Here is a 21,096-nt window from a genome sequence, read left to right on the forward strand (position 1 = left end):
ATTATCTATTTATTATATTTAATAATTAATTAAACACTAGAATGATTGAATGAAATAGCAATTAAGGGGTCGGAGTGCGTCAGACCGACTTCAGACCGCTGACTGCCACGTTGGCTCGAGTTTGGTATGACGTGGACCTGCTTAACCCAGCGGCCTAGCCAGTGGCTCCGATCCGGCTTCGGTCTTCCATAGAAGCGCGGCCCAGCTCGAGAGTCTCGTGCAGGAGGCAGCTTGGTATAGGCTCAGCCCAAAAAGACCCATTCGCGGCCCAAAAAGACTCCTTAGGCCCACACACGACCCGTCTCTAAAGCCCATACCGCCGCCTCTTGGAGCCGATCAGGCAAAATAAGCCTGTGGGCTGCACCAAGGTGGGCCCGAGCCAGATTGGACCAGGCCAGCCGCGTATGGAAGCTCAGTGTCCACGTGGCATGTACCGACCCGTCGATGGCCTATTGGTGGGTGGACCAAGGTTGGTCGTCTGGATCTGCGATTGGCTACGACAGTTGGACAACAGCACGTTTATCTCGCGGGTTTCTATCGGGATTCCTTTGATTGATGATACACGCACCCCGTGAACAGGGCCCTGCCACGATTCATTCATCATAGTGATAACGCTTAGGTGTCTCTGTTTGGTTGGCCACCTTGTAAATTTCGTGTGCGGGGCTGACAGCATAAAGAAAATTTCCTGGGGTGACCCGATATCGTGCCAACAGAGAGGCGACACCAAACCCCGGAATTCGTACCGGCGTGTGTGAGATATCTTTCAACTCCAATCCAAAATAATTCCACGTTTCGCATTTCATTAGATCCCCCCATCCGAGAAACCTTTTTCTGGTCGCCACCACCCTTGGGCACATCAAGCTCCCGGCACCCTCGAACGCAGTCGACATGTCCACCGGAGCGGCCATCGTGCTGAGCGCCACTGTCGCCGGCGCTGCCTCTGCGTGCCTCCTCCAGCGACAGCGCTCCCGCCGCCTCCCTCGCGTGTCATGCCACCGGGGAAGCCACGATCGAAGCGAGGGTCCTCGGCCGACCCTGCTGCAACGGCGAGGCTTGCTGATCGTCGGTTTGGGAGGGCTATGCAGCGTGGCCGCGGGGCCGAACGTGCTCGCGGAGCCGGTGACGCCCTCGGATCTAGATCTACATCTCCAACAGATAGCCACGACGCACGCCCAAGCCAGCGATTCTGATTGGTAATTGCCGCATGCAGGTGGATTCGTCCAAGCTAACGGCGATGGAGACCGAGGACGAGCTGCTGCGCGTGGAGGAGTTCGGAACGCAGCCCCGGAGGTTGGACCCCACCAGGCCGCTCCGGGTGTTGGTGGCGAGGCCCAAGAAGAGCCGCACCAAGGCGGAGAAGGAGCAGGAGGTGGAGGTACTTCAGATCAACGGCATACGGGTGGATCCGAGAAGCGCAACTCGCTTCGATGTCTACATCGCTGCCCCGCGCGGCGACCTCGCAGGGCCGGGTCTTGGGGAGTTCGCAGGCATCTTCCTGAAGCTGCCGTACAAAAGGGAGGACAGCGTCGTCGTGAGGACGGCAGGTCTCAAGCTGGGTCTCACCTCACTGTTGGACGACATGAATGCCGATGACGCTGAAAAGCTGGTGGTCTCTTTGGTTCTTCGTGCGGGCGACGTTACTGTGGGAGATATTAGTATCGATCTGAGGAAGACTGACATGGCCAGAGATATGTAGAAGATTATGTATGTTTTTGAAGTACGTGGCCGGAGTTGTATTGTGCACTCCAAAGCTTGGCAAATGCACACACACTGGAGTTGTTGATGTGGGGGTGTAATCCACGGTCTAATCTGATTTGAGCTGACAGCCTCTTCTTGCATATTCCAAGTTAAAACATATATTTTCTTTACAATGCTGCAAAGCAGACGTAAGTTTCGATTGAATGTGAATGCTTATGCTTTGCGGTGTTATATCTTAAGCTCAATGGTTTGTTGTTGTAATATTCCTCCTCTTCGTCTTACTTGTTACCAATTTGACTGTATTTCTACGTATGAATAGATAGGGATTCTGACTCTCGTTATTGAATGGAGGCGGTGGGATGTTGTTGGATGGGCTCTCGACGATGAATTAAAAAAAATTGGAGTAATTTTCATATAAAAGTTCCAACTTTATTAGCTTTTTATACTTTAATTGGGGACGTCTCAAATATGGTAACAACACAAACACGCCGTTGGCCTTTCAAATTTATTTCATTTGGAGGATTGACGATAAAAAGAAACAAACCTCATTCATCCAAATTGGCATAGATTCATGATACCTGACTACAGCTGCATCCTACACTCATGGTAAGCAGGAACCCCGACGCATGCTTCAGCTGATCATCAACACAAGTAATATAGCAAAAACAAGAGCAGAGGGGTGCATATTACATGGTGACTAGGCACAACCAAGAGCACTGAATTGCGATCGATGCACAAGAAAAGAGCATCCTTCAATGGATAAAAAAGTAGATATCAGCTCAAGTGGATTCATCTTTTCATGACTAAACCTGAAAAGGATTCAAATGACACTTTTTTTTTTTTTTTTTTTTTTACGGCAGACCTCTACTCGGACCAAAACTTGATAAAACCAGTCACAAAAGCTTTTATTGCATTCCACACTGGATTGGTTTTGGACTGGATCTCCTCGTTAGCATTTGCAGACTTGCTGAAAAGGCACAAGAAATTGTTAGTCAATGGCGAGTACATCTATGACTAAGAACAGATTTGCGATCTATTTAGAACTGGTGGTATACACTATCATACAAGGCTCGTTTCTCAAAACTCCTCCAGTCCTAATCAGACCCACAATGCATTCATTCACTTGATAACACTAGAAAAAGAATAAAAGTCATGAGCATATGGCCCATAATGTCATAGACTAGATATAGCAAGATAAAACTCCCGCGAATGAAATCAACTACTGAATGGGATGGGGGGGCTTTCACAAATAAAAGTACATTGTCAATATTGATAATGTCCTAGATAGGATATTACGCTAAGCTCTTTGCCTATTTTTGCTTATCAACCGGATCGCTTGGAGTACAAAAAATTGTTGGAATCATCTATAACAAACTAAAAACCACGTTGAGTTTTACCTGCTACTCCTGTCCATACTGTTATCTTCAGTTTTATGCCCAGTCTTTAATGGAATCGTTGATATTTCCTGCATGGTCAGCAAACGTGATTCAGGAGAAGCACATTCAGTTTTTTGCCTGGAGCTCTCCATATCATAAACCTTCGGCACAGGTGGTGCCTGCAAAAATGGCATACGAGAATAATTCCATTGGTCCACTTTGTCAGACATGCGGTGACATTAGCATGGGGAAAATATATATACGACAAAAAAAAATGATGCTGAAGAATAACTATCTGTGATACTAAAAATATAAAAGATAAAAACATTATAAAAAACAAAAAAATAAAAGAATCACGAAAGATAATTACTATATGTTGTTGTCGACTTGTCATTGTTATTGTTGTATTAAAGATAATTTCTATATGTTTATGAGTAAATAAATTAAATTGCACACATATTTTATAATAACTATTTTATATACCATACAAAATATTCAAAATTTATCAATATGTAACTTTGAATATATCCATAAGTCCCACTATAACTCCATTGCTTCTTTAATCATTTTCAATTATAGTGCAGAAAATACAAAAATAAATAAATAATGACTTGGAATTTATTTTTAATGTTATGAGAGAATCAATCCTGTTTCCTTAAGAGGTTAAAGACTCCTCTCCGCTCTTCCCTTTTCTTTTTTTATTGCTTCTCTCTATCTTATATGACATTGACCAAAGGATATTGCAACTATAAGTGTACTTGGCAAATGTAATGATTGCAACAAAAATTAAATATCGTGTCTCCTCTGTCTTACAATTCTAAATTCTAATTATATTTTTTGCATTTCTTTATCTCAACTTCTCTCTTCTCCTTCACTCGTACTCCCTTTTCTTTTTCTTATTTTCGGGTTTTGATATCAGCTAAAATTGGCTAAAATTTGTCGGCTCCATCCGACTTTAGTAGATTCTAGCTATTCCCACAAATTTGTAACAATACAGTTAAGAAATCAGTCAACCTTGGCTTATACTATTCAAATCAAGTCTATCAAAATCAGTCAAAACACTGAACTATACTATAACATGAACCATACCAGTATTAAACACTACTATAACATGAGACTAACATTTTTTCATATATTTCTTAAATATCAAAGAGAATTTTCTAAACTAGTTAATTTCCTTGTTGGAGGGTTTTTGCGACCTGAGAGACCAGGGTTCGAGTCACGGAAACCTCTTTAAATATTTGTGGGTAAGGCTACGTATATTGACCCTCCCCGGACCCTGCATTGACGAGAGCCTCGTGCACTAGATACGCCCTTTTTAGGGTTTTTAAGTGCAGCAATTGCTCTATAGGTATAGATGTTTGCAATATAAATATGGATGTCAGCAAAGACTTTAAGCTGCTTGGATAATTATGCTACTTTTAATGTAATAAAGTTAGCATATATAGTTGTATAGTTAATAACTCTAGCTTTCTCATGTAGCTACATACCCTAACCCTGTAATAATACTAAGCTTTGTCATGAGGAAACACTTAATATTCTTCTGAAGATTGTACAACAACCTATTTATCCAATCAAGCAGCAACACAAAATTAGTTTCCCATCACCTGCTGAAACTAAACTTCTAATAGAGAAAAATGCAAGAATGTAGAGATTTAGTCTCCTTCCTAAATTTTGTTGGTTGCATCTTTCCGAATATCAACCATTACGATCTTCGGTTATTAACTACCATTTCCCATATGCAACTAGATCTCTTACTTCACCTGAATAACATCTAATTGACCTCATCAATTGGACACGAATTCCAAAAAAAAGAATTCAAGGTACACCATTATCAATTTTACAATATAGAAAACAAAAGGTAATCATGACAATCTAGCAAAATTCGAGAAGCTGGTAGACTGTTAGCCAAACCTAGGCCTTCATATAACTGATTGTATATAAGTATGACTCTTAATCAAACTACATCTACTAGGCTCTAGCTTATCATTTTTCTTCAATTTATACTAAATTGCTAAAATTACTGTGATCAAACAAACTTGATCACATAACAAACAGATTCCTTGGAGGGTAAAAATAAAATTTCTCAAAAGAAAATGTGTGATACAGTAACAAGTACAAAATATAGAGAGCTTCAATATTATGGCACAAAATAATAAAGATGCCAAAGTATCATACAACCAGGTAAATAACAACACAAGGAAGAATGATTGTAGAAACTGACCTCAGCCTGCAAAATGCCAGATGGAGGGAAAATCGGATTTTCTGATACCTGCGACATGGAGTTTGTTACTTTATCATCTAAACTGGGAAAGGTATTTTCTACAAGCTCGGTTCCATTTGGAATGGAAAGCTCGTCATTGGATGACTCTTCCTGCACATTGGACAAACTTTGGATACTCGCAACATCCTGGGGTGTAACTAATTCGTCTGAGTCAGTCTTCATAGCAGAAGATACCAATGAAGAGAATTCTTCCTCAGAGGAAGCTGAATTACTAAACAATTGATCAGAAGTGGTCAATGAGCTTATAAAAACCTTTTCTTCTGGTAAAGCATCTGCCGTACTAGTCTCATAATTCCCATTTTCTGTTGACATGTTAACTGTCTCAGCAAGACTCTTGCAATTGTTTTTTACATCTTCATTCAGCAGCAGCTCTTCTTCTGGAGAAGTAATTGACAAAGTCTCATACAAGGGTTCTGGTTGCTTAACCTGATGAAATTTGTTTCTTTCTATATCACCGTGAACTGCAGAACGACTTTCTTCATTGTTTCCTGTCTCGTCATATGTCCACGATGATGGCTTTCTCAAGTTCACTTCCTTGGACTCTGTGTTGATTAGATGATCATGCTCATTATCACCACTGGAGCATTGCTGTAAATGATCGGGACTGTGCTCTACGACATGAGAGAACAAATGATTATTTTGACCAGATACAATAATTTCATTGAAATCAGGTAGTACTAATTGTTCATTGTCTTCGCCCAGGTGTGCTTGAGAGGATCTTTCTATCTGCTTCTCATCAACTGCAAGCTCAATAGATGATGTAAACACTTCATAGTGAGGATTGATGGCAAAATTTTCTGACTCATGTTCCTCCGAGCAATCTTCAAGGGTAAGTGCTTTCATACTTGGACTACCAGGACCCAGCACCTTATTCTCCTGAATTATATCTCGAACAATCTCCCTTACTATGTAGAAAGACCCACCGACTTCCTTGTGTGTTAGATTAAGAGAAGGAAATTTTCCATTATTTAATGTTCGGTACCTGAAAGCAGTTTTGTAACAATGTTTTATGTAACACATTCTGATAATGTGAAACACAGTTTTGAATAACTTCGAGATCATATGGCATAAACATTACAATGAGTTTTATCTTCAAGATGTCAGATATAAAATGCTACTTCAGTACTTGTTCCTAAATGCATAGTTAAAATTAGTAAATAATATATGCAAAGATTTGCATAAACAGGATAAACCAGTTGCAAATAGTGCAGAAGACAGAATTGAGCTCCCAAAATAACAAATGCAGATGGTTATATTTCATTGGTTATGTACCACATGAAAGAAATCAAAGAACATTGCAGACAGAACATTACTCTCCAATGCTTTGTGACCATAGCAGAATGGCTTCAATGACTGAAAACTTGGAAATGTATAATCACTTAATTCTGAATTGATTAAGATAGAATTACATGTCATAATGTGTTACATACTGAATAAGCACAAACATTACTAGATTATAGATGAAGAAATTACATGGGTATAAATGAAGAAAGAAATCACAAACCTTGTAAGTCTAATACCTTTAACATTTATAAGGAATTTAAAAGTACAATCCGAGGTGGATTAGTATCAAGTACAAAAATCAAGCCACAGAAGAAAGAAAAATCAATCAAAGACATCCAAGTCAGAGTGAGCCTTTGTACAATGGTAAGGTTGCTCCTTTGTGATATGAATGATTATGCTATAAACGATCGGAGTTCGAGTCACAAAAATAGTTTCTCTACTTGTAGAGATAAGGCTGTATACATAAACCATAACCAAAGCCACATTGGCGGGAGCATCATGCAAAAGGGTCACTTTTTTTCGCAATCAAAGACTTCCAAATCAGACAAAAATAATGCACCAAGAACTTCAATGAATCTGCAAAAGTGTGACTGGACAAAAGTAGAATAATTAAAGAGAACCAAAGAATAGTAGAGTAGGTATACAGTCATGGTTAAGAAAATCCATAAAGGGAAATTGAGTCTGTAAGTTTGATTAGTGATGCATGCATAATAAATCAAGATTTCCAGATTATCATATAGAGGCAAATTGTGTCTTGTAGCTATAAGATAGTAGGAAAGTTGAAAATATAGATGATTTCATTTCAACTATAGCATAATCCATAAAATGGCTTTTGGATCACTACATTAAATGGGTTCCTTAAGAATATTTTAGATGCAAAATTCATAGGATGAGGCAAATAAGCTTACATTAAAATATTTGTCACTGATTAGCTGCTATATTTTGTAAATTAAAAGTTGCACTAGAAAATGTGACACATCTAAGTTATTGTGTTGGACAGCACAAGGTGGTTGTGCTATACTTCAATCCTGCATATACTACTTGCTAATGACAATAATATGATTTGTTGAATTGAAGAAGTCCTGTATATTATAAACTTCCATTAACTATTGCAAGTTGCAATTATATGGTCAACAACAATAAAAATGTTCATGGCAGAAAGGATAAACACAAAATGGGGAGTTATACAAACAAATTCATGCAACAAACTAGCAAATAATTCCTTTGATAAGAAGTCAGCTGTTGAAGGAAACTTTTATTACTTGTCTATAAAAGACTCCACCAATGTTCTCCTTTCCTCCCTTGTTTTTCGACGCCGAGACTTCTTGTCTTTCAAATCACAGCATCTAATTAAAGCAAATCTTTGCTGAACACAGCTAGTGCTTAGACCCTGCATGCTGCCAAATGTTTACCAACTTATGGATACAACCTGCACAATGTCAAGAGATGAAGTTTGCCATAAAGTAAGACAACAACATCTCACAGTGTATATTACAGTCTAACGCCAGAGGTGTTCATGTTAGAACATCTAAAACATTTACTAATGGAAAGAGAATAACTTGGCCATGTAAATCATGATATACACAACAAAAGCACTATTGAATCTTGATTACCAATAGCAAGGTTTGTCGTACTGTGACATACCGTTTGGTACGAGCGGTACATACCAATCCGATAGGAGACTAGTACAGGCGGTATATCAGTATGCCCCTATGTATCATGTGTTAATACAGCTCGGTACAACTCAATATGTGTCATACCAACAACTGATCGGTACACCGATAAGGCAAACCATGACCAATAGATTATACACAGTTGTCTTCTACTAGGAAAAAATATAAAAAATCATGGTCAAAAAGCAAATAATCCAACCCATTAAAATGTAAGTTTACGGTTCATATACAGACTGAAATTACGAAAAAGACCTGATATCTAAAATTTAAAACATAAAAGAGCTCCATAATTTAGTTTCATGACACTTGCAAGGAAAGTAAAGTCCTCAACCCTTTTTTCCACATGTGAACCAAAGACTTCATGACCCAAAATAAATAAGGTGGTCCAAGAATTCAGAAGAACCTATTACCTTACAAAGTAATAGAAAGTAGAATATGTTTCTTTTCAGCTTTGCATCCCTTCTTTAAGCTTAGGCATTCCACGTCCTTATCATGCATAGCTCTATTGTCGGAAGCACAACAAGATGATCAACCACTGTCAATCTTCTCCATAGCATAAATGTTATTAATTGTGTCTACCACTTACTCCTCAGCGCTCGACCCTTTCTGCCAACAGAAGAGAAACCCTAGGTCGTCGTTGTCGTTTGTTCCTCCATCATCTGATGCTTCGTTACTCCGTCTTACACCGTCGACTGCGGCCTTTACAACCTTCCTTCGCCCTGTGCACCACCTGGCTGAGCCCGAGATTGCAGCCTTCCTTCGCCAAAATTTAAATTGTTTTCATAAATAAATTATTGTTTTAGATATAGCTTAATCTAGAGGAACAAGGGGTGTGTTACAATGTTACTTTAAATTTGAAACCAGAACAAATTACACCACTATCAACTAAACAAAATTAAAGGTATCTCTGGTTCGAGTTGGATAAAAGGCCTCGCACTATCAAACTAATTTATTAAATTAAAATATTTATTGCATTAGTAAAGGAGAATAACAATGCAGGGAATGCTTTTCTCATATACTATAGTCGTGGGGGGAAAGTTAATTTCATAACCCCACAAAATTCTAGCAAAATGAAGGCACCAAGAACTCTTTAAAGACCAATCCTAATATCAAAATAACTTTACATTATATCAATAAAAATGAACTTCTTTAAGGACCGTCTCCAGGCCGGTTCACAATCAATCCAATTTAACTTGACAGACGTCACCATTAATAAAAGGTTAAAACCCCTCAGCTAGCGATCATATCAAATAATAGATAATAGAAAAACCAATAATAATAAGACCCCAATAACCAAATCAGACATCAATCGGAAATCCATAATGTTAGAAATCCCAAAGGCTACTACGTCATTGAGAAAAGCTAACATAAAAATTGATTGAAAATAATAAATCTGCTTTGAAACCAAAACTACGATCAAATGATATACCGAACTTAACATTCGAATCAGATGAAAACTTCCATTAAAAAAGAACAAATAAACGAAATCAAAGGGCAAAAAAAATGAAAACCAACCTCAAAATTCGCAGCCCAATTTGCTGCCGTCCGACATCCACCTAATGCCAGTCTTTGCTTGTATGTCGCCGCCGACACAGCGTATCTTCAACGGCGGTCATATTTAGGTAGAGAGAGAGAGAGAGAGAGAGAGAGAGAGAGGTAGGAAGTAGGGTTTAGCGCCAGAAAATGAGGAACGAGAGAGCGCGAGGAAGAAGACGAAGGGTCCGGGAGAGCGACAGACGGACCGACGAGAGGAATCGGGGAAGAGGGGAGAGGGGAGCGTCGAAATCGTAAGTAGGGGATAAGAGGGTCGGGTAACCCCATGGTTAGGGTTTTGCGGTTTTTCTTCGTAGATTGCTCAGGCCGTGATCGAACCGAGTCGTTCCGATCGCACGAACTGAACCGGACCAAATTATCGGCTTTGGTTTTTTTTTTTTTTCTTTCCACTCTTTTTTTATCCCAAAACTGAATCAGACTAAATAATCTAATTTGGTTTTCTTTCTTAAATTTTTAATAGACAGATATTATTTTTGGGATAATTGGTGAAGACAGACAAATCTTAATTCTAACAAAGTTTTTACTGTGTATCTGATTAGATTCATATTTTTCAAGAAGATATCTAAATTACATTTTAAATTATTTTTCGTTTGTTTTCATACTTATATGTGGAGAATCAATTTTTTTTTTAATATTCATAATATCATTGTATCGAAAATAATTATTTTTCTCATCAAAACTTAGATCCAACAAAAGCCAAAGAGATTTTCTCATGATCATCGATCGATCATCATAGAGAAAGTCGATAAATTATTAAATATCAACTTTATTTGTAAGGTCAAATATATTGATTGACTTACAAATATTATACTTATAAGAAAAAAATATTTACAAAAAAATATGAAATGTTTTGAGTATATATATTAAAGTTTATCGACCAATCGATCGAGATTGATGTGACCACTAGTCATTAAATTTCATAAATAAATACATTCGTGAGATATAATTAAATCAAAATAGCTCTTGAGAAATATACTTTCTTGTTGGAAAATAGCTTGAGAAATATACTTTATTTTTTTCACTAGTAATTAGAGAATATATTGTTACAATGTCATGTTCTTCGGGGAGAAAAGAATACTTATAATAACGTGGCCATTATAATATTTTAAGGGAATGGTTGTATAATTGACATTATTATATAAAGCTAAATTTCTATGTAGGTATATATCTTCATTTCAAATTTATCATATATATATATATATATATATATCTTATGAGATTTTGATGTCTACAAAAGACAAAAAGTACTAACTGATCGTTGAAAGGATATTAGATAGAGATGTTGCTAATGACAAATTTGTCTTTGTATTCAAACATGATAACCCTAAAATTAGATTAGGTCGCATCAATTTCGAGAAATTTCATCTGTATCACTACTATAATATTTTATTCATAATCATAATAACCTAAACACTACCCTTATCATCTATGCAAAGCTTAAAAATTCTATTTAATTGCCATATATATATATTATATATTTTAGGGTAATATTACTTTCTATGTTTGATCAATATAACTCCTATCCCATTCTATCATTCATGTCTATTATTAATCGAAAAGTGCATGAGCATCGATATCTTTTGAGTTTGTTATGCTCTTTCTTCTACCCGATCCATGATCAACCCATTTGTTGGATCCAATATCTGTTGGATCCGAGTTGAGAGCGCAAGGTAACAATTTAATCGGACCCCACTTACAGCACAAGTAAGTCTGGCTATGGACCGGTCAATAAACAACAAGCAATTCCCACGCTGCGTCGGCGGGGCTTTCCTCGTCAGACATTTCCCGGCCCGTTAATTATGGCCGCACCATAAAGTCGCGCGTCACGGTACCCACCCGAACGAAAACACCTTCGGAAACAGCTCATTACCTCCTCCGGCTCGGCGGCCTCGCCACCACCACCGCCACCATGCCGGGGATCCACGTTCCTGCTGCTGCTGCTGCTTCCATCTTCTCCCCCGCGTACTCCTTCTCTTTCGACGATGACGACGGATTCGGCGACTTCAAGTTCGCCTCCTCCGTCCAACCTTTCCCGTCTCACCCACCGCCGCCGCCAACGCAGCAGCAGCAGCACCAGCAGGACGATTACGACTGGGGCGATTTCGTCGTCAGCCCGATTGGATCTCACCCCGTCGAGTCCCCATCTCCGCCGCCCCTCTTCGACGCCTTCCCTCCCCTGTACGCCGCCGCTTCTGACAAGATCGCCGGTGTCAAGCAGTGGGAGAAGCCCAGCGGTGCCCTGCCGCTCTCGATCTTTGGGGAGGAGGAGGTGGATGAGCCGGAGCCTCTCCATCCGCCCGTCCTCTTCTCTGCTTCTTTATCTTCTTCGATCCCGGCCAGAGATCGCAAGGGACCTGTCGCCGCGCATGGAGAGTTGAGGGATCTGATCACCAGTCTCTATGGACAAGCTTCCCAACCGGTCGGTGGCGACAACGATGGCCTTTGTTTGGCCGAGGGGAAGGAGGACGATTCCGACGAGAGCTCCTGGGAATACAAGGACGCCTCTTCCTCGTCGCCCAATTCGGTGCTCAAGGTGATGATAACATTGATATCGATGATGGGAGTTCTGATGGTGGTGGCGTGGTCTAACTTTGGTTATTCTTTTTCGCTGATTGATCATATTCTGGCTCTCTTTTTCTCAGGAAGATGGAATACGAAACGAGAAATCTGGTCTTCAATGCACCGAAACTGCGGATTTTAGAGAAATCGAGGTCAGAATCGGCAGCCTGTTCACTTGGCCCCTCTTTTTCTTTTCTTGCATTTTAGCTACCCTTTTCAGTGAGATTCGATGTGAGAATCTGCAGCTTATTCACTTGGCCCCTCCTTGTTGTCTGTTCTTGCATTTTAGCTACCCTTTTTAGAGAGATCCGAGGTGAGGATCAGCAGCCTCTTCACTTGGCCCCTCCTTGTTTTCTGTTTTTGCATTTTAGCCACCCTTGACATCTACAGGGTGCATTCAGTCCAGTAACTTGTGCAGTAGCTTCTGCATTTCCCATTAGCATTAGAACGTGAATGTTCCAGTGAAGAATACATCTGCCAATTATTTTTCATATTTGAAGAAAATAACTAGGTGCGTTCTCATCCTGAGCTATTGTGATGTACATTTGTGATATGAAAAGAATACTGTGAAGGTTATTCAAATTGGATCTGGAGTTCACTGGCAAACAAATAGTTAAATGAATGTTAGCAATGATGGACAAGATGTCGATAATCAAATTACAGATGGAACAGGTTCTTTTTCTGATATTAGTTCTCCTAAGGATTTGGAAGTTCCTGATAAAACAAGAAACACCTAAAATGAAGATGATTGGTTTTCCAGCCTGGAGACTAGCAATAAATGAGGTGAAGATGGGTTCTGGAATTTCAGTGGTAATTTTCTCCAGAATGATGTTGTAACAACTACTGGACAAGAAGTTGTGTTTCTCTATTCCTTGGAGTTGCGACATCATTGATTGATATGTATTTTGACAGTCTTATTAAAGCATTGTTCTTCTCTCTCTAAAGCTATGAAAAATCAAAATATTCAAGATGCTGAGTCGAATGTGTCGGGACCCAACAATCATTCTGATTTTCTACATGTTAAAAAAAGCACTGGATTTCTACCCTATATGGATTTCAGCCTGGGTAGTTTTATACTGATCAGCATATGGCTGTCCTGATTGTCCCTTATGGACTTGATTGGACTATTCAAAGGATTTTCCTAGATTATCTTTTAGTATATGAAGAAGGAAGGCTTTATTGAATGTACGTTTCTATAGATCACATTCAAGTTGCCTTCAGAAAGAAGAAGCACGGTCAGACAACGGTCCTTTTAGCTTCACATGAAGTTGTACTCAGTGCTATAAGCTGGCAAAAATATTTTAGTGGTTGAATTGTTTAAGTTGCTGATGACTGTCAACCGGTTGTTTATATGATGGTTCTTTTTTGAAATTTGCAAGTGCTGCAGGCATGTATTGCATGTGCTGAACTACGTTTTCTGAATCAGGTTCATAGTCAGAGTGGAACTTGGCCCTGATACCAGTTAATGCAGGAGGCTTGCATCACTTAGAAACTTCTGTGCATATGATCTCACTGTTCATCTGACCTCTTAAACATATTTCGTGTAACCCTTTCCAGTCAATCTAGGATCAGGAGCTATTTAAATTATTATAATGCTTCATATAATTGTTCTGGTTTCCTGATATACTACTTTCTTTATAATTAAATACAAAGTTTAACTAAGACTCTGGAATAGACCAACTATAGCTGCATACTAGGTGCATAGACCTGCTGGTATTGGTTGCTCACACACAATCTTGATCATTGGCTTTGTGGTTCCTAAACAAAGGTGAATGCAGTCAACCCTTACTGGCGCCATTATAATCCTTTATTATACTAAGTATTTTATATCATGTATGAGGGCATAAATTATAGTCAGCTATTTTGAATATGGTTTAGGAGCATTAATCTGTGGATACACATCTGATAATCACATAACCCCTTTGTTCGAAAATTTTCAGGTTACCAGAAGCATGCGAGAAAGTAACCTAGATGACTGGCCTATTCATTCTCACAGCAGTGTTAAAGAAGAATCTGATGTAAGCCCATATCATGATAAGAATGGGTATTTCTATGAACCTACATCTGTGGGGAGTGCAACTAAGGATATAATTTCTGGTCCATCTGCTGGTCTTAGTAACAACATACTGGACTTGTTTATTGAGGTTGATCAGGAAGATGCTATTTACTCTGAAAAAGATGCCACAAAGAAGGGACAAAACTCAGATATGGTTGACTCAGTGCAGAGGGATCATGATCTTGGTGGAACTCAATGGAAGTTCCTAAAGACTTTGGAATTAGTGGTTAGCAATCAGGATCCTGCATGTGAAATAAATAAATATCATTCAACTAATTTGTCATACAACACTCCTGTTGATCTTTACCACAGACTGAAAGATGGATCGATATTCTTGTTAAATTGCCATCTCGATAATCTCGAGGTTAGTGCAATCCAACCATATAATTCCTTCTATTTGTTTCACTAAATTAGGTAAAGAAATTGTTTTTTATTTGCAGAAAGCATATGGAGTTGCTTCTCTTTCTGGTGAACAAATTATAGAAATGAAAAGAAAAGAGGAAATTAAGGTGAGTTTGATTTACAATGTGAGGTCTCTTTTCCTTGGACATATTACTTTTGGATGCTTAAGTTTCGAGGAAGTTATTATATGTGAAGCATATTTTTTGTTTTATTGTTATCTTCTCTTTCTCTTACCTTATATTAACACTAGTACAAAACCATAGGTGATTTTACATTAATCAATTACTTTTGATGCCTTTGGTTCACTTTATAATTTATTTCTTAATTCATTTATTCATATCATCTCTATGCTATATAGCTGTGACCTTTATTTTGTGTATTATGAATAACAGATATAATGTGAGGAGATTGATTAGTCAGATAGTAATGATGTTAAATAAGTTATAGCAGATCTTTATTACCGATAAGCACTGCCATAATATGTAACTAGACCAATCTACATCAGTAAAATATCAAAATCTTATATGTTAAGAATGATTAAATTGTAACCAATTATTGTCTAAAATTGGTCCAGACGACACTGCACAAAGACTACCCATGCCTAAAAATACAATTGCAGTTGACCAACTGAGATACTTCTTCTTAGTCATTAGTAACCACTTTCACACTTGCATAGTTGATGTTTAGGCGTGCTTAATTGCATGGTTGACTGAACCTGTTTATAGTAGTGGTCCTAAGACCATCTTATGAGCCTTCTAGCTTCTCATCCAACCTCTTAAATTAAGTTCATGAATAAGAAAAACAAATGGAAATGCATCGTGCTTCCTGAGATAGACCACCTTGATTTATGAGGTCATTGCATTCATTTGATCATATGTCGTCAAAGACACTACATGTTGTTTTTGACAATCCTATTAGCAATATCAAATCAACTTAAACTTTATGAAACAAGCTTATGTCATCCATCACATATAACTTTTAATTTGAAAATGTTAGGTTTATCAACAATATTCTTAAACATAAAAAAAGACACTACTAGTGTAGGTCCCTAGCCTGTATGGAAAAGGTAAAGGGTTGTGTTAGGCTACTGATGTCTAGCACAAAATTATATTATATTATATAAGTATTTATGTCAACCACTTTCACTATAGGGTTTGTTTGTGACTTGGAAGTGATGTGAGGCATCTTCAACATCCGGTACCATGAAGTGTCAAGTGTAGGATGAGAGGTCTTAATGCTTGGATGTGGTACAAAATAAGCAAGGGTCCTCACATTATTCTGAATTGATGCTTGTAAAAAAGTTGTCCAAAATCGAAGGGCTATGTTGACAACTTGGAATATAAGAACACTTTAGTAGAATATGTAGGTATGGGAAAACTCTAGGGAAATTGATGCTAATTGATTTAACATTTGGTATGGTTAGTCTATCACCCAATATGATCTGAGGCATCTTCACCATTGGGTACTTCAAACCAAGTTTCGACTTCTTGTGCTAACCGGTTGGCATGGCACATTCTGCTCCATACCAATATACCATGTGTTGATACGGTGGGGCTTGTCGTTGGTACCAACTCCCCATAACCCTCGGAAAATACTTGAAAATTAGGAAAAAAACATAGATTAGGTTTTTAATTTGGAACTAAATGCAAGTTTAGTTTAATTTCATTAAAAATATCTAAATTAGGAAGGGATAGTGAATTAATTTTTTCGGGCTTTGAGGAACAACTTTGTTGTATGTTCCCAATCGTTTTTTCATTGATATTGAATTATCTGCAAAGATATGACTTAAATTGTTATATTACAAGTTGAAACTTTAAGATTGAAATGAATCAAGTAATCTTGATTACTTTGATACCAACCGTTGTAGAAGAGAGTATAGAGAAGCATAGAGAAAGCAATAGAGGAGTGAGATTAGAGAGGCAAGTAAGAGCCTAGAAGAGTAGAGAAGATGCAAGTTTTACATTCAAATATAAAGTGTTTGATCTATTGACAAGCCCCACTATTTATAGGGGTTTATGAGCCTTAATACAATCAATGTAGGCAATGAGTCCCAAGAGTAACATCCTAGGGAAATGATATGCCTTTCTGAAATAAAAAATGTGACTTCTAGGATACCTAAACAACTTTAAGACAATTTATTATAGCTAAGAAGAAAAAGAGTGCACTTAGTACAAAAGTGTACTTAATACAAAAATAGAGTCCTAAGGTTAGCACTTAGAAAGAGCAAAAGACTCTTTAATTTTTCACACAACCCTTAGAGTTTCTAGGTCAACTAATTAATTACCTTTTTAGCTGATTTCTTTGCCTGAAATAAACTCTTCGAAAATCTTTTATATAGCTAGATGGTTCTTCGGCACAAAGTAAGAAGTGTTCATTGTCCAATTATATCACATATGCATCAAGCCACATAGTTGAGTGTCGCTCCATATCTGTGCAACATCCAATTTCATAAAAAAAGGTAAATGAAAATTTGACTTATTGTTTGATATGCATCATGAAAGTGTTGTACGACCTCGGAGGAATGTCAGACACGGATATTGTAATTTTAGGGAGATTGATCTACAGAGACCTTGTCCTAAAAGATTAATTTCCAAAACAGCATACCCAATTTATAAAAATTCTTACAAAAGCCAGGATTGCTTAATTCATAAACTAAATTTTCATTTTCTCTAGTTCTAGGATATAATTTGATCGCTATATGGTCTAACACATTTACTTGGAATGACAATTCCAATCAGATCCCAATGGCATATCGGTCCTATGCTGCTCCACAATCAATGCCTATGGTAAAATTTTCTAGGACCACACCTATCCCTCTCTTCAAAAATGTGGGTACCATTTAACCAACATATGGAAGAAATACTAATGGAATTAAACTTCTTTCAAGTAATGATGCCAAGAGGTTTTCTGACATGGCAAACGTGAGGCCTGAGTGCCTTGTTGAGGTGCCTTCAACCGCTCATGTCAGTTGAGGTTCTAAGCTTCATAGGTGCTCACCTGGACTAGTCTGAGCAACCCAGTCATCCAAATCCGTTCCAAAACTAATTCTCATTCCCCCCAAGGGTTGCACCCAACACGTCCCCTGCCTTAGCATTTCTACCACTGATCTCTCATTGTTGGTTGCCTGTCCTCTCTTTCGTTAGTATGTCTCCTCTTCTCTTATCTCCCTTCCCTCTCCTATTCCTTTTCTTTTCCTCCCTCTTTCTCCCCTCTCTTCACATGTGCTCTACCATTGTCATCCTCTCTTCTCTTTTCCCTCTTCACTCTTCTTCTCTCCTCTTTTCTATGTGTGGCCATCTCTTATTGCGGTTTTGGTCTCTTCTTTCCCATCTCTCTTCCCTTTTCTTTTAATCTCTTCTCTTTTTGCGGCTAGCATTGACTGTCATTGTCCTCTCTACCTCAATAGTCATCACCACTGTCCTCCCCCCTTCTGGCTTTCGTCCCTCCTCCCTTTCTTCTTTCATTCCTTTCCTTCTTTCCTTTTCTTCTGCCCTCCCTCCATTGTTGCCCTTCCCCTTTCATCGCTTGACTCCTCTCTCTTTCCTCCCTTTTCTTCTCTCCCTTTTCCTTGTGACATCAATTTAACATGACAACAAGATACCTTTCCAGTGGCATCGATAGGTAAATCAGAAGAACCATTGTGAAGCACTAAACAAACTTTTAATGAAAGTACAATTATTATAAGGATGCACAAGTTTCTAATGTTTTTACTGTATGTTTTGCAGCAAAAGTACCATAGATGCAATAATTTTAGCAAGACATCATGTTTTTATTTGGATATTAAGATATAAAGATCATGTTTTGTTTGAAGTTCTTGTTTTAAAATTTATCTTTATTTTTATTATATTTTTTATAATTTTCATAATGCTAGCATCTCGTTTTGCTTGTATGAGCCCCTAGGGTGCTCTTAATAACACTGGTTTCATGAACCTTTATATCTTCTTGAAGTTATAATTCATACATAAACCTCAGGAAATATGCCTGAGTGTAATGTGATTACAATGCTAATTTCTATTGTATTGAAACAATAATATGATGAATATTTTGCATAGCACACAGCACTATTGTTGCCTTTAAGCACCCATATCGCACATCACAGGGTGATATTCTTTTTTTCCCCTACTCATTTGAAGGTAATATTATATTTGGCCTGGACTTGAAAGTCATTTAACAAATTAATTTATTAGTCTTTTTCTTATTTTTTCTGTGTCAAAAAAGTCATAGCACGTTTATCATTTAGTTTTAGTCTGCTTGCATTTGAGTATGATTTACTTTGAATCTTATATATTTTTATAAGCTATACTTCCTGGCTTCTCATTTCTCTTGGGTGGTTAAAATTAGTTAGGCATTTTTAATTAGATTTTTTACAAATTTTTTTAACAAATCGAGTTATGTTTATGCCTATTTACCCTCCTTCAGGCAGTTTATAAGAAGCTGGAAGAAGCTAAGGGCACTAGAAATATTATAAGGGGGGAGCACCTACCAGTAGATGTTTATGTTAGTCAACTGCTTAAAGCTGTAGAAGAACCAAACTTTCGAGCATTTGAGCAAGAATATCACCTATCAGAAAGAATCTTGTCAGTAAGTATTCTTTAGCTATTTGCTTTATACATAAAACTATAAAAAAATCTGTATCCAAACTTTCGTGTATGATGCCCAGAACTTATGAGCTGTTAGAAACTAACTCGCTTGCTTTAGGCAGGGAAAGAGGCAAGTGCAGCAATCGAACTTCTTGAACATACCACCTCAGTACTTCACATTCTGGCATTAGCATCCAGGGAGGAGCAGCGTGCTTATATTGATGTATGGTCTAATATGGCTGTGGCTTGTGTTCAAGAGTTGCAGCATGGTGCCAAGGTTTTAAAAGAATCAGTTCAAGCACAAACCTTAATGCAAATTTTATTTGGAGGTATACTCTCATACTAACTGAAATTAACTTTCATAAAGCCAAACCTGTAACAGATTTGGCAAATTCGTTACTCATCAGCACTGAATATCTTTCCTCCTGGCAAAATTTCATCCCCTGCAGAAGCTAAATATTTCATTGCCCTTGGAGAGATTTATAGAGTTACGGAAGTATTAAGAGCCTCCATGAAACGTTACAAGCCTTGGATATTACTAAACTGCGGTGGCTTAAGCAAATTATCAACTAGCTTGGATAAGTGTGCAGAGGCATGGACTATCTCTGGTCTGGAGGAATCTCTTAAAAACTTTTCCAATGCCAATGATGCAGAATATGCTGGTTTGGCCAAAGCACTCCTTGCATCCATCAAAATCATTCGTGATCTTGATCTCTCTCACTATTCTTGTAATCACAACAGAAGAATTTGCAAATTATCATTATTTTCCATGGAAGAATTACAAGGTACAGTGTGAATGCTTCTGAACTCTTTTACCTTGGTTATTATTCATAAAGATTACTATCTTTCATGAACTTATCTCCTCTTTTTCCAAAAATGGGACAGATATGAAAATGGGGCTATGGTGTGGGGAATATTATTTTGTCAAGCTAGCAAATCTCTGGGCCAATCGGATATCTTGTGATCCTCCTCAGTTGCCATGCTTACATGTCTAATAATATGAGAGACTCAGAGACTTGCAAAGGCACCCAGTCGAGGATTCTAATGAAACCACAAGTGTCGGAAAATCTTCATTTCATATGAAGCAACAAGAATCATGCTGCAACATCACCGGTCTTAAATGAGAAAGAATAACCGTAAACCCAGCCCTGAGTTTGTCGTCCACCATTCTTATGGTCGATTTCCTTTTCAGAATTCTAGTCCATAGAAATGCAGTTTGTGGTTGTAAATCGTGACTCTATTCTTTCTATTCTTTTGATGTATATAAAGACACGATCGGTACTTGTTATTTTGTTATTCTGGATTCTCGAGTCTTCAAAAGAATCTTGCATTTGTCGACACAAGACTTTTTTGACTGACGCATTCTCATTTTCATTTTCTTCTGACTTGAGTAGAAGAGTAAGAAGGAAAAAAGAAGTGAAGCATACGAGTCTTTTTAGGTTCTTGTGCGTGTGGTTTGGTGACTTCGTTTAGAGTCTATTGCTGTCACGTTTCATAACGTAAAAGCTTTGCTTACTTACAGTCAGTCCGATCATGGAAATGTAAAAGTGGATTTTTATTTTGTTTTTCATTGTCCATAGTGAAAGTTACTACGATTGCCACTATTCAAAATCTCATTCATCCAAATATT

At 38.0% G+C, this 21,096-nt stretch overlaps 3 protein-coding genes across 8 annotated transcripts; 2 read left to right on the forward strand and 1 right to left on the reverse strand.

Annotated features, from left to right (window-relative positions):
* The first annotated feature begins 739 nt into the window (after positions 1 to 739).
* On the forward strand, positions 740 to 1,838 carry LOC103994191 (polyphenol oxidase, chloroplastic). The gene is made up of 2 exons (XM_009414516.3): positions 740 to 1,119; positions 1,211 to 1,838. Exons 1-2 carry the CDS (start codon positions 889 to 891, stop codon positions 1,694 to 1,696), a joined length of 717 nt encoding a protein of 238 aa, XP_009412791.2. The 5' UTR covers positions 740 to 888; the 3' UTR covers positions 1,697 to 1,838.
* A 591-nt stretch (positions 1,839 to 2,429) lies between these two features.
* LOC103994414 (uncharacterized) lies at positions 2,430 to 10,144 on the reverse strand. 6 transcript variants are annotated; one of them, XM_065194377.1, is made up of 7 exons: positions 9,831 to 10,144; positions 8,902 to 9,068; positions 8,726 to 8,817; positions 7,905 to 8,071; positions 5,299 to 6,340; positions 3,096 to 3,163; positions 2,430 to 2,665 (listed from the first exon to the last, which is right to left on the reverse strand). In XM_065194377.1, exons 4-7 carry the CDS (start codon positions 8,036 to 8,038, stop codon positions 2,563 to 2,565), a joined length of 1,347 nt encoding a protein of 448 aa, XP_065050449.1. In that variant the 5' UTR covers positions 8,039 to 8,071; positions 8,726 to 8,817; positions 8,902 to 9,068; positions 9,831 to 10,144; the 3' UTR covers positions 2,430 to 2,562. The 6 variants fall into 6 exon arrangements, with proteins under 6 accessions (XP_065050449.1, XP_065050446.1, XP_065050444.1 ...); XM_065194374.1 differs by having other exon boundaries at positions 3,096 to 3,253; positions 7,905 to 8,039; positions 9,831 to 10,143; XM_065194372.1 differs by having other exon boundaries at positions 3,096 to 3,253; positions 9,831 to 10,141.
* Positions 10,145 to 11,619: 1,475 nt separating this feature from the next.
* Positions 11,620 to 20,762, forward strand: LOC135680467 (uncharacterized). Its single transcript, XM_065194378.1, has 8 exons — positions 11,620 to 12,402; positions 12,512 to 12,580; positions 14,369 to 14,848; positions 14,925 to 14,993; positions 19,306 to 19,467; positions 19,585 to 19,795; positions 19,916 to 20,251; positions 20,352 to 20,762. Exons 1-8 carry the CDS (start codon positions 11,779 to 11,781, stop codon positions 20,459 to 20,461), a joined length of 2,061 nt encoding a protein of 686 aa, XP_065050450.1. The 5' UTR covers positions 11,620 to 11,778; the 3' UTR covers positions 20,462 to 20,762.
* Positions 20,763 to 21,096: the final 334 nt, after the last annotated feature.

This window comes from Musa acuminata, chromosome BXJ1-8 (assembly GCF_036884655.1).
Source record: "Musa acuminata AAA Group cultivar baxijiao chromosome BXJ1-8, Cavendish_Baxijiao_AAA, whole genome shotgun sequence".
Classification (NCBI taxonomy): Eukaryota; Viridiplantae; Streptophyta; class Magnoliopsida; order Zingiberales; family Musaceae; genus Musa; species Musa acuminata.

What these genes read in the sequence shown, in the direction of transcription:
- LOC103994191 (XM_009414516.3), top strand. Translation starts at nt 889, where the DNA reads ATGTCCACCGGAGCGGCCATCGTGCTGAGCGCCACTGTCGCCGGCGCT. An exon ending in CGAACGTGCTCGCGGAGCCG is followed by an intron (nt 1,120 to 1,210) that starts GTGACGCCCTCG and finishes TGCCGCATGCAG; the next exon opens with GTGGATTCGTCCAAGCTAAC.
- LOC103994414 (XM_065194376.1), bottom strand. Translation starts at nt 8,038, where the DNA reads ATGCAGGGTCTAAGCACTAGCTGTGTTCAGCAAAGATTTGCTTTAATT. An exon ending in GTGGAGTCTTTTATAGACAA is followed by an intron (nt 6,341 to 7,904) that starts GTAATAAAAGTT and finishes AACTGCTTTCAG; the next exon opens with GTACCGAACATTAAATAATG. An exon ending in CTGGCATTTTGCAGGCTGAG is followed by an intron (nt 3,254 to 5,298) that starts GTCAGTTTCTAC and finishes CCATTTTTGCAG; the next exon opens with GCACCACCTGTGCCGAAGGT.
- LOC135680467 (XM_065194378.1), top strand. Translation starts at nt 11,779, where the DNA reads ATGCCGGGGATCCACGTTCCTGCTGCTGCTGCTGCTTCCATCTTCTCC. An exon ending in CGCCCAATTCGGTGCTCAAG is followed by an intron (nt 12,403 to 12,511) that starts GTGATGATAACA and finishes TCTTTTTCTCAG; the next exon opens with GAAGATGGAATACGAAACGA. An exon ending in TTCCATGGAAGAATTACAAG is followed by an intron (nt 20,252 to 20,351) that starts GTACAGTGTGAA and finishes AAAATGGGACAG; the next exon opens with ATATGAAAATGGGGCTATGG.